A 16,124-nucleotide genomic window follows, 5' to 3' on the forward strand; every position below is an offset into this window, starting at 1 on the left:
CCACATTTTTCAAAGTGTTTGAGAGATAGACTAGACAAACACTTAGTACCTCACCAAATTCTAATACTTAGTGCTAGTAGGTTTTGCATAAAAGCGTCGATTTTCTACCGCGGCTGTGTACAAATGTATGTACCTACATTAGTTTAATTGCTAACTAATAGTCCTGCGGTGAAAGAAAATATCTCGAGGGTACCTGAGGGATTAGTGTCGTAATCAAACGCGTCGAGCAAGTAAACGCGAATTTGTATGTTATTTGATCAGCGCCATCTAGTGGTAACGCGATGGCACTAATGTAATAAACGATCGAGTAACTCGCAACAACCCCTTTGTACTAAATGCAACATGACGTGTAATGTAACTAAGATCCTGTATATTAAATATATATATATATATATAAGGATTATGTATATATATATATATATATATATATATATATATATATATATATATATATATATATATATATATATATATATATATATATATATATATATATATATATAATATAATATATATATAATATATATATATACATATATATATATATATGTATATATATTTTGAATAATTTTGAATAATTCTTTTAATCCTTTTTTTTTTTTTATACGGGACAAATTACACTGATAGAGTTAGCCTCGAAGTAAGTTCTTTGAGACTTGTGTTACGAGATACTAACTCAACGATACCATATTTTATAATAAATACTTAATATAGATAAACATCCAAGACCCAGGCCAATCAGAAAAAGTTCTTTTCTCATCATGCCCTGGCCGGGATTCGAACCCGGGACCTCCGATGACACAGACAAGCCTATTACCGCTGCGCCACAGAGGCCGTCATATATGTATATATAAGGATTGAAAGAATTATTCAAAATTCTAACTAATATTATAAATGCGAAAGTTTACAAAGATGTATGCATATGTGTTCATTACCCTTTCACGCAGAAACTACTAAACAGATTTTAAAGAAATATAGCTTAAACATTGGAATTAGAGGGTAGGTTAAAATTCATAAAGAAAGCGGACGAAGGCCCGAGTAACATACATACATAAAAATCACGCCTCTTTCCGGGAGGGGTAGGCAGAGACTACCTCTTTCCACTTGCCACGATCTCTGTATACTTCCTTCGCTTCATCCACATTCATAACTCTCATGCAAGCTCGGCGGTTTCGGGTACTTTTGACCTGACCCTTTACTAGGACGTCCTTAATTTGATCAAGATACGTTCGTCTAGGTCTTCCCACTCCGACCTTTCCCTCCACACTCACCTTGTATATCTGCTTAGTCAACCTGCTTACATTCATCCTCTCCACATTACTGAACCATCTTAACATACCCTTTTCTATTCCTGTAACTACATCTTCTTTCACTTTACAACATTCCCTTATCACGCTGTTCCTTATCCGAGTAACAGCTACATTAATTTCTAGAGCCACCCATGCACCATGAGATGAAGATGAACCATCCCACGGTCCTGCTGGCGGGGAACAACGCCGAGAAGCCAGGGTTTGTGGTCTGCAACCCGCCAATGAGGAGCAAATCTGTACGTCCACATTACTATTGCAACTAAATTCCAAATTGTCAGTTGAAAAAGAAAGTAAAATGAATTGGATCGTTTTACGTGTTTCCTTCCTTTGATTCTTTTCTTTTCGGAATATAATATTTAAAGCCGTGCCGTGTGGTTCCCGGCGCCAATACAAAAAAGAATAGGACCACTCCATCTCTTGCCCATGGATGTCGTAAAAGGCGACTATAGGATTGGGATTCTTTTTTATGCGATGGGCTAGAAACCTGTCACTATTTGAATCTCAATTCTATCATTAAGCCAAATAGCTGAACGTGGCCATGCAATCTTTTGAAGACTGTTGGCTCTGTCTTCCCCGCAAGGGATATAGACGTGACCATATGGAGGCTAGGTGTGACGACTGGGGACCTGCGGCTCCGACGTCCTCAACTCCTCGCGTGTTTATGCGCCAATCCGAAAAACTTTGTACACACTGCTGTGATAGGCTTTGGTGACGTGGGTATGACATTTGAAATGTCACCATAGAATCTTCGCTGCTGTTGATTGAGCGCGTCGTATCATCATTATGATTGTTTAAATGACACAAGTTACGTTTGGTGAATTCGCCAAAACTGAAACATTTGAAAGGAAATTATTGCTGTTTTTGTTCAATGATTCTCAAATTAATTTTGTGAAATATTTTTTTTTTACATGTACATTCTTATGTAAATGTAATATGAGAGTTCAAAAGGACGATAAATAACGATAAACGAATAAAAACAGTATTATTATTCATTTTATTAAATACTAATTTCACTCGTGACTTTGCCCGTGTGAAAAGTATCTATCCCAAATCTTTTAACGTTTCCCACAAACGATGTGTGAAAAAAAATCATATGATCCGGTCGAGTGGGCTGCGTAGTGGTACTGTGTAACAAACAAACTTACTTTGCTTGCATTTGCATTATAACTTGGGATATTGTCAAGTGAAGTGCCAGACTTATTATATTGATATTTTATAATTAAACACATAGATACATACATATAATCACGCATATATCCCTTGCGTGGTAGACAGAGCCAACAGTCTTGAAAAGACTGATAGGCCACGTTCAGCTTTTTGGCTTGATGATAGAGATTCAAATAGTGACAGGTTGCTAGCCCATCGCCTAAAAGAAGAATCCTAGGTTAATATTCTATCCCTTAGTCGCCTTTTACGACATCCATGGGAACGAGATGGATTGGGAATGAGATTTTATAATTATATTAAATGAATTCCCGCCAATAAAAAAAATCATTCGTATTTCATTCTAGATTTATAAGACAAATATCCCTTCCGAACAAGACCCGAATAATAAATATTCAAACAACAGATATGACTAGATTAACATAAATAAGATTGTGCCGTGTGGTTCCTGGCATTTTAGAACAGTGTCACTACCGGTGTATCAGGTGACTACGGGAATAAGCATATTCATCTTGTGCAAGTACGAAGAACAAAAATTAAAAATGAGTAATAATTCGTTTAGGCGATATAGCGGTTAATTATTCCTTATACACCTTTTCCTAGACCCTTGGCTCTTTCTTTCCTGTAAGGGATAGAGACATGATAAAAATTAATACACCGTATTTTTTATTTCGAAGGAGATTGACCTGACGAGGAAGTTGAGTGAGAGTTATGACATGCAAGAGAAACTTGTCGCTGATAACGCAGATTTAGAAGTTAAGAGGTTTGTTTTTAGTATTCATACATAGATATGGTCACTTCTATATCCCTTGCGGGGTAGACAGAGCCAACAGTTTTGAAAACACTGATAGGCCACGTTCTGCTATTTGGCTTAATGATAGATTTGCGGTTCAAATAGTGACAGGTTGCTAGTCCATCGCCTAAAAAAAGAATTCCAAGTTTGTAGGCATATTCCTTAGTCGCCTTTTACGAAATCCATGGGAAAGAGATGGAGTGGTCCTATTCTTTTTTGTTTTGGTGCCGGGAACCACACGGCACAAGTATACATCCATTTTATTTTTATTTAGTCATGTTTTTGGACCGTTTTTGATCCGCGAGTATTATCTATATCCCATGTCATAAGTAGTTTTAGTTTTTTCTGATTAATTTTATTGTTAAATATTAATTTTATTACGACGCAAATTAAAACATAAGACATTTCTCAAACAGAATGAACCATGATAATTCCCATATATATAATTCATATGCAAAATTTCAAGAAGATTACGCGTGAAGAGACAACAAACAAACAAACTTTCGCATTATGATATTGCTTGAGATAAATAACAACGACTTTAAAATAAAGATAAATGAGACATTCACAAGTAGAGATTAAAAAAAAAAACCTTTAAATATCGTAATTTGCAGTAGTTTAAATTTAAAAAAAGAGTAAGTTACATCACACAACCTTTTTTCTTAAATGACAGCAATACTGTCAAGTTTCAAATACTTCAAATTCGAAATTTAGAACGCAACATGACTTTTTTAAAATCACAATGACGCGACACAAAATCAATACGGCCCCCGCAAAATAAACAGAAAATGTGTTAAAAAAAAACGGGAAATTCAAAAACATGGATAAAATAAGGTACGTTCCGTTACAGATACATTTTATACAAGGAGTTGATGACCAAGGATCAGAACTTGGAGACATGTCGGGCTCAGGTGAAGCGTCTCCAGGGTGAACTAAAGCTGATGAGTAAGGAGAATTCTCTGTTGCAAGAGAAATTGAACAAAAATAATCCTGAGGTCAGTGAAGGGTAGATAATTTGAATAGATTTCACCAAGCACTAAAACAATACATGAGGTATAAATGTCGTAAAGGCGACTAAGGTATAGGCTTACAAACTTGGGATTCTTTTTTAGGCGGTGGCCACCAACCTGTCTTGTCTTGAATCTTAATTCTATCATTAAGCCAAAAAGCTCAACGTGGCCATTCAGTCTCTTCAGGACTGTTGGCTCTCTACCCCTCAAGCGATATAGACATGACTATATATATATGTATGTATGTAGTTGCTTGCGATTTTGGCTGCCTCAAATCACTTTGAATTACAATTTTGAAGTAGATATGCAAGGATCGTGGCAAGTGGAAAGATTTGATCCCTGCCTAATGGGAGGCAGGCGTGAATTATGTAAGTATATTATACTAGAGGCCGCCCGCGACTTCGTCCGCATGGAAGCCCTAACAATCCCGCGGGAACTCCAGGATAAAAAGTAGCCTATAAGTAATTCTGGGTCTTCAGTTACCTACATACCAAATTCCATCGTAATCGGTTCAGTAGTTTTTGCGTGAAAGAGTAACAAACACCCTGACATACTCACAAACTTTCGCATTTATAATATTAGTAGGATGTATGTATGTATGAAAAATAATATTCCTCTTTATGATTTAAAATGGATCACGTCATGTCACCGTAAGTAATGTACCTAACATTTTGTTTGTAGAAACAATAATTGGGTACTCAATACAATAATTGCGTTGTCAATAAAAAAAGGTTTTATACTACCCGTTCAAGGACAGTTGTTTCGTTATTATGAAGATTTTCGTATATACCTACCTATATATTTCTAAACGAAACTGTTTCCATGAAAAGTTCAAAAGGGGAAAATATTGCGATACAATTTTCCGTCTGGTGTTGGAATTATATCGAACTATCTCTTAAGATCACATACATACATACATAATGTATGTATGTGATATAGACGTGACCATATTATGGTCACGTCTATATCTCATGTGGGGTAGACAGAGCCAACAGTCTTGAAGACTAAATGCCCACGTTCAGCTATTTGGCTTAATGATAGAATTGAGATTCAAATAGTGACAGGGTTGACAGAATCCCAAGTTTATAAGCCTATCCCTTAGTCGCCTTTTACGACATCCATGGGAAAGAGATGGAGTGGTCCTATTCTTTTTTGTATTGGCGCCGGGAATCACACGGCACAAATACATAAGATCACCTACAAAAGAATACAAGAATTATAGTTTTTACCGGGAATAATAGTACCCTATGTCGTTTTCCAGACTTTTAATTATATATACGTAAAATTTGAAGCAAATTGGTTTAGTAGATAACGCGTGAAGAGACAACAAACAAACAATAATAAACTTACTTTGGCATTTATAAGCTGCGACGGTTTAGGTACCTTGTTAATTTTCGAGAAAGGAATCCTAATTGGCGGAATGTTTGCAGCAAGCACATGAATTTTATGAGATTTATTTTCTAAAGACATGTTTTTTGTTATTGTACTACTGAAGCTAGGGTCAAAGAACTATTAATTGTGACTAGCTTATACTTCAGGCACGGACTAGCTTTGCTCTCATGTAAAGCATAATTAGGTACTTCACTCATTCTTCTGGCAATTGTTCTCAATTCTCTGGAGAGACGCCCAGACTTCCTTTGACATTTTTCGTCCAGGTTCCATTCTCGCCAGACTGGAGAAGAGCCCTGAGTATACCTTTGACAACGATCACAAATCGGGTGATTCAAGTTTTTACACGAAGCGACTCCCATCCGACCTCCGTAACCTTTGCAGGGGGATCACTATAGATCGATCAGGGATACACCATCCTCATCACTTTGGAGTCAAGGGTCCGCCTTTGACCATATTCCTGGATTGGGTGCGTCAGGTTTTTACACGAAGTGACTCCTGTCTGATTTGCGCGATCTTTGAAGGGAAGCTTAACCCATAATTGTCTCCTCCAAAATTATTTTTTTTCCTTCGATTCCAATACTGATAAACTATTTTTTTTTATTGGCCTGACTGGCTGACCTGACTTGAGTTTTGATCTTTAAACCATAAAGGTATTTTTATCGCAAGACTTTTTAGTAACATCTTATCACAATACATTATCTCATATCGTATAGCTGACATAGCTCAAATCGCATCGCTACACATTGCAACGGCAGCTTTACTATTTCTCGTTATTGACGACTAAATTTCTCAGAAATTGATTCAATATGATAACTTATTTTTTTATATCAACAAAACATCATTAAAAGAAGATTGTTTTCTTGTATCAACATTATCTTGATATCAAAGTAGGGTAAGTACCTTTACAAACAAACAGGATAAAATTTTCTATTTTTGGACCTTTTTTTCTAATATATAGGGTGATTGCGCTGGTTTTCGTCCAATTAGCGGAGTTGCTAGCTTTCAGACGTAAAAATAATATGATAAAGTATCCTAATTAAAATAGCTCATATTTGTTTATATACCTCATATAGTCTATTTTTGATAAAAATTAAGAAACTTTTAATTATAACTACATTGTTTTTTATATAAATAATTAAATGTTAAATGGCAGATTTCACTAGTTTTCGTCCAAAAAATTTGGTTTTCGCCCTGGTGTGATCTAGTTTCCGTCCAGTATGTAAAAAAGAGTAAAAGTGCAATGTTAAATAAAAACTGTCTTTATAATCTTTTATTTAATCAACAAAAATATTTATTCTTCAGCAGTAGATTTCCTGCTTTTTTATTTCCCCGAATCCATCTATAACAATTAATTTCAAAGTTTAGTACCTACTAGAAAAACCTGTACGAATTAACAAGAAAATGTGTTAGAAGTAGATTCCACACTATTATGGACGAAAACTAATACAAAAAAAATTGCTGTTTAGTTTTCGTCCATGCCATTTAAACATTTTTTTAAACAAGCAATACTGAGAAATTATTGGACGTTAACTAAATATCTTGTCAAATAGCCAATAAAGTTCATATCTAAAGAAAACACATATTTTTTTATAGTTCTGAAAAAGTAAAATGAACATTCCAAATATTTAGCTTGCTGTTTTAGTTTCCGTCCATGTGGACGGATACCAAATAATTGGTAAAATTGGCATGTCAGTATTCGTCCGCAAACTTTTACTAAGATTACTACAAAAACATTGTAAAATAACCTTAACATAATGTTAGTTATACTCTTAAATATCCTTACATGCCAAAATATTACCCAATCTATGTGAAATAGTCATAAAACCCACCACTGAGTGTTCCTGCACCAGCTATTTTTTTTGTATCGGCAATGACGTCTACGAAACACGAACACATGCTGGCCACTGAGTTTAATTTTTTCGAAGTTTTCACTTGACAAATTGGATTTTGTGGTTGTTAGAACTGTTGCTTAAGTATGAAGGATCGTGACAAGTTGCAACATGCGTGCATAGGTGTGTTTATATTCTTTTTATATGCGTTTAAAAGTGAAATGGACGAAAAGTAGAACTGGACGCCAAACCAGCGCAATTACCCTATATATATGTATTTAATGCAACATATTTTAGTGACTGAGTTTATATTTAACTGAATTTAGTTTACGACTAATAAGAAGCTATCATAATGTATTGTAAATATTAAGTATCCGTTAGTTTGTTTTCAGGAATTAATTAATATTTTTAGGGATAACCCTAAAAATAATTAATTATAAGTGCAAATTATCTTTATTGACCATAAAAAATTACATATGTAGTAGAAACATACATTACTAATACGTTGAGCCAAGGCAGACTTATCGCTAAGCAATCTCTTCCAGTTAACCTTTGGGTAGTGATAGGTAAAACATAGAACAAGGTGAGAAGCATACCTAAAAGATATTACAAACATACAAAAATACATAAAATCACGCTTTTTTCCCGGAGGGGCAGGCAGAGACTACATCATTCCACTTGCCACGATCTCTGTTTACTTCCTTCGCTTCATCCACATTCATAACTCTCTTCGTGCAAGCTCGGCGGTTTCGAGCACACTTGACCTGACCCTTTGCCAGGACGTCCTTAATTTGATCAAGATATTAGTGTATAATAAATAAACTACAAACATAAACTATTAATGTAGTCTGTGTAAGTTACACATACTACATACAATAAATAAAATCACTACATAGTATAAAACAAAGTCGCTATTTTAGTCTGTTTGTCTGTATGCTTAAATCTTTAAAATGACGCAACGGATTTTGATGCGGTTTTATGTAACAGGTAGAGTGATTCAAGAGGAAGGTTTTTATGCAATAACATTTATAATTTTGCACCCGTACGAAGCCGGGGCGGGTCGCTAGTACTACATAAAGTAAAGTAAGGATACTATTGGCTTAATGACCAGTAGATTTAATAAGAACTTTCAGCAATTTGGACCACATTCATATTATTATTTTTATTTAATAATAATACTCAACAAAATTCGTTTTTATTGAACTATAAAATAAACTAAAATAAACAAAAGTAAAAATAATTTAAGAAAATAAATATATTAATTCATTTATATCTTTAGGTCAGCCTGCAGTCCTGAAAGACTGATAGGCTATGTTCAGCTGATAGGCCTAATGGTAGAATTGAGATTCTAATATTGAAAATTAATATAAGTATATAAATAATCTTTTTTTTTCTCCACATGTTTTTCCAGGGCGATGCAACTGCGATGAACCACGAAATACAATGCCAACAACAGTGTGAATCGGATTGTCAGGTAAGCATACATACATACATATAATCATGTCTGTATCCCTTGTGGGGTATACAGAGCTAACAGTCTTGGAAAAAACAATAGACGTTCAGCTGTTCGGCTTAATGATAGAATTGAGATTCTCATAGTGAATCCCGAGTTTTCAAGGCTATCCCTTAGACGTTTTTTACGACATCCATATCGTAAAATGCGACTAAGGGATAAGCCAAACAGCTGAACGTGGCCTTTCAGTCTTTTGACTGTTGGCGCTGTCTACCCAGCATGGGCTATTGACGTGATTAAATGTAATGTTATGTTATTTTTCAGAACGATAAATTCGATGTAAAACTCGCCGAGGAGTTGGTGGAGAAACTCGAGAACTACAAGACATCCACATTGGAACTCGTATGTAGAACTACCTACTTACTTACGAGTAGTTATTTCCTGCGCCCGCTAATGTAAATTTTTCCGCTTCTGTTTGCACGCTTTTCCGATGTTCTTGAGGGTTTCGGTCTAACTAGGGATGATCTTTTTTTCAAATAGAAAAAAAATTCAAATTCCATCAAAAAGCCAAATAGCCGAACGTGGCCTATAAGTCTTTTCAAAACTGTTGGCTTTGTCTACCCCGCAAGGGATATAGACGTGATTATATGTATGTATGTACCTTTTTTTATAGAGCACTGTGATGCCGCTTACTGACCTATTAATGATAAATGATGATGTTATATGAAGGGAGCCCTGATGACCTAGAGATACCTTAACCAGTTTGAATCGTGGTTGTTTTGAAATTATTTAGAAAGGCTTATTCCATAAGCCGCCTTTTAGATTTTTTATTCAAATAGTGACAGGTCGCTAGCCCATCGTCCAAAAGAAGAATTTCAAGTTTATCAGCTAATCCCTTAGTCGCCTTTTACGACATCCACGGGTAAGTGATGGAGCTATACCTGTTCTAAAGTATTTTTAATTATCACTCTGCAAAATTGTAATTTGTGATTACAGGAGAAACAATTAGGTGGTCTGGAGTTGGAGGTCCACCACATTCGCGTCGAGATGGACAATGTGAAGGCCAACCCGCCGCCGGGGAGCGCGTGTCGCGGCGGCGGCGCCGGTGTGAACACTTGCTTTGAACAGCCTGTAAGTTATTTACAGCTAATAATTTATTTTTAGAGGTTTTGCTTGTGCCGAAAAACAATAATAAGGAGACATTAAACTCATTTAAAACAAGCTGGAGTACGGAGAAGGACTTAGTGTACCTTTTATAGTACCCGCGGGATTCGCGAAAAATGTGTATTGTTTTGTAGGTGGCGCTAAATTCGCGCGAGTGAAGCTGCGGGTAGAAGCTAGTACAGTGTTAGACTAGTACAGATGTCTAGAATGTACCTACGCCATAGAAATGTTTCGAAATTTCTAGGTGTATTCTACGTAATATAGGTATATATACTTATATATTTAATATAGGTTTATAGTAATGGTATATTAATATAGTCAGTAGGTTTATTATACATTTTTTATGATCGGGTGATCATACAACAGCTAGCTTAGATAATGCTATTAGCATTAAGTCCGCCTATTGTACTTTACAAATTGTTATTGTTAATTAAAACAATAAAGAATAAATAAATAAATAAAAATATTATATTTCTGACATGAATGAATAAATAATGAACTCCATAAAACCCTTTCATCTCTTTACAGCCCGGCGGACCACCTGTGCCACCTATGACTAGAGCGGTAAGATATTTTTTATTTATCGCGTGACTTGTTTAAAGCCCTTATGCAAATCCAAATATGCATACATACATACATACTCCTTGTATATCTGTTTAGTCAACCTGCTTTCATTCATCCTCTCCACATGACTGAACCATCTTAACATACCCTTTTCTATTCGTGTAACTACATCTTCTTTCACATCACAACATTCCCTTATCACGCTGTTCCTTATCCGGTCACTCAATTTCACACCCATTCATACTCTTTAACGCTCTCATTTCCACTGCATTTCGTGCTTTCGTGCTTTCTCTGCCATACCCAACTTTCACTCCCATACATTAATGTAGGGACCAACAAATATAGGTACAACATTATAGATTTTTTGAGACACATTTTTTATATTTCCAGTGTGGCGTCTGCCCTCCGTGTCCTGCACCATGCAACCCAAATGCGCCACCGGTAATTATATTATAGTTTTTAATTGAAAGATATATGTAAATTATATATGAGAATACCGAAGATCTATGTTAAATGAGAAATAATATAGATAGAAGCTGTTGTATAGATTCAGTTTAAATTGATGACCCTTAATTTTTGTGTCCATCTATAACAAATCCCAAAGGATATCCCGTAAAAGTACCTTACGAATAATATAAAATATTAGTTACTAGCTTCGCTTTGGGGCTTTGCTCCCGTGGAAATTTTAGAATTAATACATAACTTACCTAATCATTATGTTATTCCAAGTTATTAAAATAATAGTTAAAATACTTGCAGACACGAAAAAGTTATTCAGTCCTGATTTCAGATGCTCCGTACTTGAAAATAGATAGCATTTTTTTTTAATATTTAAATCAAAAGAACTTCATGATTTGAGATTCCCTTTTTATGTAGACACCAGCCGAAAAAGAAGTTGCAAGACTGACGATTCAACTCAAGCAAACCGAAGAAAATTTCAAAACCAAAGTCACAGAAGTAAGTTGTTTAGTTTTGAAAATATTAAGACGATTAAGTTCATCTGATAAAATGTATTATACGTTGGAATTTCTTTCAACGCCCTTAAAATGTTTGGTTCAGCGAAATTTGAGGCCATGTTGGAAAAACAATAATATTTTTTTAATTTAGTGTGCTATGCTCCGAACGGAACTATTGAAAAAGAAGGAAGAACTAGAGAAAGAGAGATGCCAACACCGCGAGGTTCAACACAAGCTTCGAGAATTGGAAATGAGATTCGAAGGTCTGGCCACCCAGACCAACATGAACCTGGGGTCCAAAGAGCAGGCGTTTGAGCAGGAAGTGAATGTATCTGCTCTGAAGAGGTGCTACAGGGAGGCAAGAGAAGAGATCGACGAGTTGAGGATCCTGATGAAGGAGCAAAATGATCAGCTTCAAGACTACAGAGTCAAAGTAAGTGAAGTATCTATTCATATTGGCAAAATTAGTGAGTTGAATTTAAACTAAGAAATGTGTTGGGCCCACCAGCTAAAAAGTAGACTTAATTGTTAAGATCTTTGAGTAGATTTTTTAATTAAGGATGAATCTCACACTGAAATATCTTGTTAGTAATTGGAAATAGGTAATCAACCAACAAACAAAGGGGAAAGAAGACAGTATCATCGAAAACACTTTAAAACATCTTGTTTGTTTGTTTAGTATCTCCAAGCTCAGCAGTTAGTGGAAGAGCAGCGTCGTCAAATGGATATGATGGATATGGACAACACTAGGATCAGCGAACAAATCAACTTGGAGATCCAGAGAGTCAAGGTAAGAGCAATGTGATTTCTAATGATAACTTGCCCAAATTTTGCATTCTCTTAAGATAATTCAACTTGTTTTGAGTAGAAATACAAATTCGGAAATGATAAATCGTTATACAAGTTACTTGAAAAGTCATTAAGACTTATGGTACTTGAAATCGAAATTTTACACATATGTTGAGATCAGCAAAATTGAAATTAGTGGTAGATTAGCCTGAAATGCAGATTTTATTAGTGCTAGCTAAGCTAAAATGTCTCAAATTATACATTGTGATTTCATAGTTGAAGTTCCAAGAGAAGCTACAAGAGTTGGCACCGATCCCGGACCTACTGAAGGCGACTCAGATGAGACTGAAGGATGCACAGCAATCGCAGGCAATTGCTGAACATAACGCTGAACAACTTGCTAGGGAGCTCAACTGCGCTAGAGAGAAGGTATTTCTGAATCAAATATGTAATTTCAGAACAGTTAATAATATATTGAAGACTCTGTATGTTGATGAAGTATTTTTTCATGATCATTTTCCTCTTATATTCATCATCGTATTCTTCCTGATCGTGGTTATGTTAAAATTCTGGAATATTATTCTTTTCGTTAACCAATTGGTTTCCCTTAGACATAGTGTGATTTATATAAGAGTTTAGTATAATATCTACCAAACGCCTAAATGTAGTTCGACAGCCACTAGAGCTGTTTATATATTATTACTTGACTGATGATTTCCTTCGCTAGGTTCACATGCTTCTACATCAAAGCACAAAACCACCAGAGAAGCCTCCGGAGAAGGGAGCCGATGAGAAGCAGATGGCGTTGTTGCAGCAGAGGATAGCGCAGCTCACTGAAGGCAACGTTACGCTCAAGACTGAAATCGAAAGACTGAAGTAATTTATCATTTCTTCTATGTTTAGGCTTAGACCCTTAGGTGGCGTCTAAGGTCGCCAGGTGGAAAATTACAAAATCTTCAATCACCCATTGTCTGTCTTTAATGTTTTAACTCTGTCAAATTTAATGAATTTTGAGATTTCGGCTGTGTTGCTTAATGAGTCTGTTCGTACTTAATTTTGGTATAAAATGATGATTTGACAAGTTTTGGATCGGACACTATTGAGGACATAAATTCATGTTGTCAAGACACAATATTTTATAGCCGGTTTAAATCAAATTTTCACCTAAAACACATGTAAATGTATTCAAGGAATTTGGTGAATCTAAAATATAATTTTCTTTATCATAGAGCTCAAGTGATCCGCATGGAGGAGGCAGTTCTGGCGAATGAGAAACGTCTGCAGGAGAAGATGCACGAATGCGCCCAGTTGGGAGGAGAACTGGACCGTGCTAGGGACGAAGCCGCCCGCGCATTGGCCAGGGCCAATGAGCGCACGGAGACTATAAGGAAGTAAGTTTCAGTGGATGAGAGACGAGACATTAATCACTAGTATAGCGGGGCGAGATCGAGAAGTAAAAGCCAACTACGGGATAACAACTTTACTTCGGTAACTTATGAAAAGAAATAACAAAACTCGCTCGCTGATTAGAAGTGGATACCGCACCGGTCCGCGCGTTGTTTAGAGACTGACTTGTTCAATGAGGCGCGCGGGCGGTCCTCGGCGCGGGCGTTGGGAACGGCGCGGTATGGACGAGGGGGGCGGAGAGTGACGCGATGTCTCCCCGTAAGGGCCTACAATGTTGCCCGCTATACTAGGTATTTTGATTGTTAAATTTTGTTTTAACAATCATCAAGACCTTGGTGATTGTTGTGCTTGTATCTTCTTATGGAAGCGTCAAAGATCCTTTGTTTTATCTCTTTTCCCTAATTATGTCATCATCATAATAAATAGTTTGACTCTTTTCAAGTGAGGCTATGATCTAGGAAAAAGTAAAGCAGGTAACTCGTAATAGGAAGCGATTTCTATCCTCTCAAAATGATGAATCCAACTAGGTCTATCTTTTTAGCAATTAAATGAATAAGCTGTAGTCTTCTCTCACGGTTTTTTCGGAAAAGATATACGGTTGGAAGTTTATATTCATTGCTTTTCATTATATACATACATACATATGATAACTTCTTTATTCCTTGCGGAGTAGACAGAGACAACAGTCTTGAAAGGACTGATAGGCCACGTTCAGCTATTATATTTTATTTTTTTATAAATAGGTGCATGCAAACTACTGTAGCGGAGTTGGAGAGGCAACTGGCCGCTACTAGAGCGCAAGTCAAGACTGCAGAGAAAGACCGTGAAGAAGTGAGTTTACACTATAGTTACTATTTTTTTTAGTGAATTTGGTAAGATTCTTGTGGAATTGATATACTACGCCGACCACATCTATACCATATGAAGAACCTACATGATGAATTATAAATCTCTAGACCAATCGATTTGGGGTGTGCGTCGATATAACAGTCATTGAATCAAGAGTCCTCCTATATATAGCTCATTATTATATACTTCATATGTTTCTTCCTTCAGCTCCAATGCCGCATGTCATGCCAGATCCAACGGCTCAACGAGAACTTTGAGCAGGCTCAGTTCAGGATCCTCGGCCTCCAAGCCCAGGTTCAGACCCTCAGGAAGACCGTCTCCAGCACTGGCGAAGGCGACGTGGATAACCAGGAGTGCGCCTGCAAGACCTTCTTTGATAACCCTTGATTGTATTTCTAGTATTTGTTTAATTAACGGCCTTTTATGGATGTAAGTCTTTGGTCTTGATAACCGTTTTATCGATCTACATAACGTTTAATTACTTTGTTTCTGAACGCAAAAAACACGTTCTATGGATTTTTTGTCCATGTATCTACCTCTAGTTTAGTCGCAATATAAAAGGTACTAATATTACCATTTAATTGATTATTAACTTTATTATAATTTCAAATGTCACAAGGCTATCATATCTCATTATAACCTCGTGGTTGGCCTTGTTAAACTTTTAAATAGCCTTTTTGAGGCTTTTCTTTAGATCCTCTCTCTAGTTTTTCTACACACATTTATGAAGATTTTTGCTCAGCGACTTTGATAATTGTGCTGGAGTTGCTTGGTATTATTGAGTAATTGCTATTACAACAAATAGTCTGCTAAATTCTACAAATTGGATACACAACCCAATCTCATGTTTCGACCCGTGCCTCCATTAAACTATAAATATATGACACTAATTGCGTAAAGGTTACATCGTCAATATTTGGATCACGAAAAGTTTTTTATTAAAATTTTCGAATTGATCTAATCGGTATCTGTAATGCGAAACATTGGTTATAAGATGAGAAAGTTTCTTAGTTGGGGTTCAATCGTTATAAAGCGTCAAACCTTTGGCTCTCTCAGAATGAAATTTATAGTTAGGTACTTTAATATAAAAATATTTTGAAAAAGCCGATAGATTATCCAACTTATCATTTCCATACGGATAATATAAATAATACAAGGCCATTGTTGCAGAAATTTTTGGTTTACCAACCACTTTAACTAATTAGACTGACATTTTGGCCAGTTCACGAAGTACCTACATTGTTTGCTGTATAGTTAATCTCTTTGTAAAAACAGCGCTCAAAATATTTTTATTATTTGGAACAGTTATTAGAATTGCTTTTGTAATATTTATGAATTTCCCGTTCTGTAAATTCTTTAGCTTCAAATAAAAAATTAGTAACAGTATAAAAGTTTTATTTAAACAAACAACAACAACAGACATACATACATGTACAAACAAAAC

General features: G+C 35.8%; 1 protein-coding gene across 1 annotated transcript in view; it reads left to right on the forward strand.

Annotated features, from left to right (window-relative positions):
• Positions 1-16,016, forward strand: part of LOC106134023 (outer dense fiber protein 2) — a 31,336-nt gene extending 15,320 nt beyond the window's left edge. Inside the window, exons 7-22 of the mRNA XM_060953666.1 lie at positions 1,434-1,546; positions 3,152-3,237; positions 4,118-4,262; positions 8,910-8,972; positions 9,276-9,353; positions 9,948-10,082; positions 10,644-10,679; positions 11,070-11,120; positions 11,556-11,636; positions 11,787-12,068; positions 12,315-12,425; positions 12,701-12,853; positions 13,152-13,300; positions 13,654-13,815; positions 14,575-14,662; positions 14,888-16,016. Of these exons, the coding sequence (XP_060809649.1) occupies positions 1,434-1,546; positions 3,152-3,237; positions 4,118-4,262; positions 8,910-8,972; positions 9,276-9,353; positions 9,948-10,082; positions 10,644-10,679; positions 11,070-11,120; positions 11,556-11,636; positions 11,787-12,068; positions 12,315-12,425; positions 12,701-12,853; positions 13,152-13,300; positions 13,654-13,815; positions 14,575-14,662; positions 14,888-15,067 (1,913 nt within the window). The 3' untranslated portion in view covers positions 15,068-16,016. The remainder of the gene's footprint in view (positions 1-1,433; positions 1,547-3,151; positions 3,238-4,117; positions 4,263-8,909; positions 8,973-9,275; positions 9,354-9,947; positions 10,083-10,643; positions 10,680-11,069; positions 11,121-11,555; positions 11,637-11,786; positions 12,069-12,314; positions 12,426-12,700; positions 12,854-13,151; positions 13,301-13,653; positions 13,816-14,574; positions 14,663-14,887) is intronic.
• Positions 16,017-16,124: the final 108 nt, after the last annotated feature.

This window comes from Amyelois transitella, chromosome Z, assembly GCF_032362555.1.
Source record: "Amyelois transitella isolate CPQ chromosome Z, ilAmyTran1.1, whole genome shotgun sequence".
In the NCBI taxonomy this organism is placed as follows: domain Eukaryota; kingdom Metazoa; phylum Arthropoda; class Insecta; order Lepidoptera; family Pyralidae; genus Amyelois; species Amyelois transitella.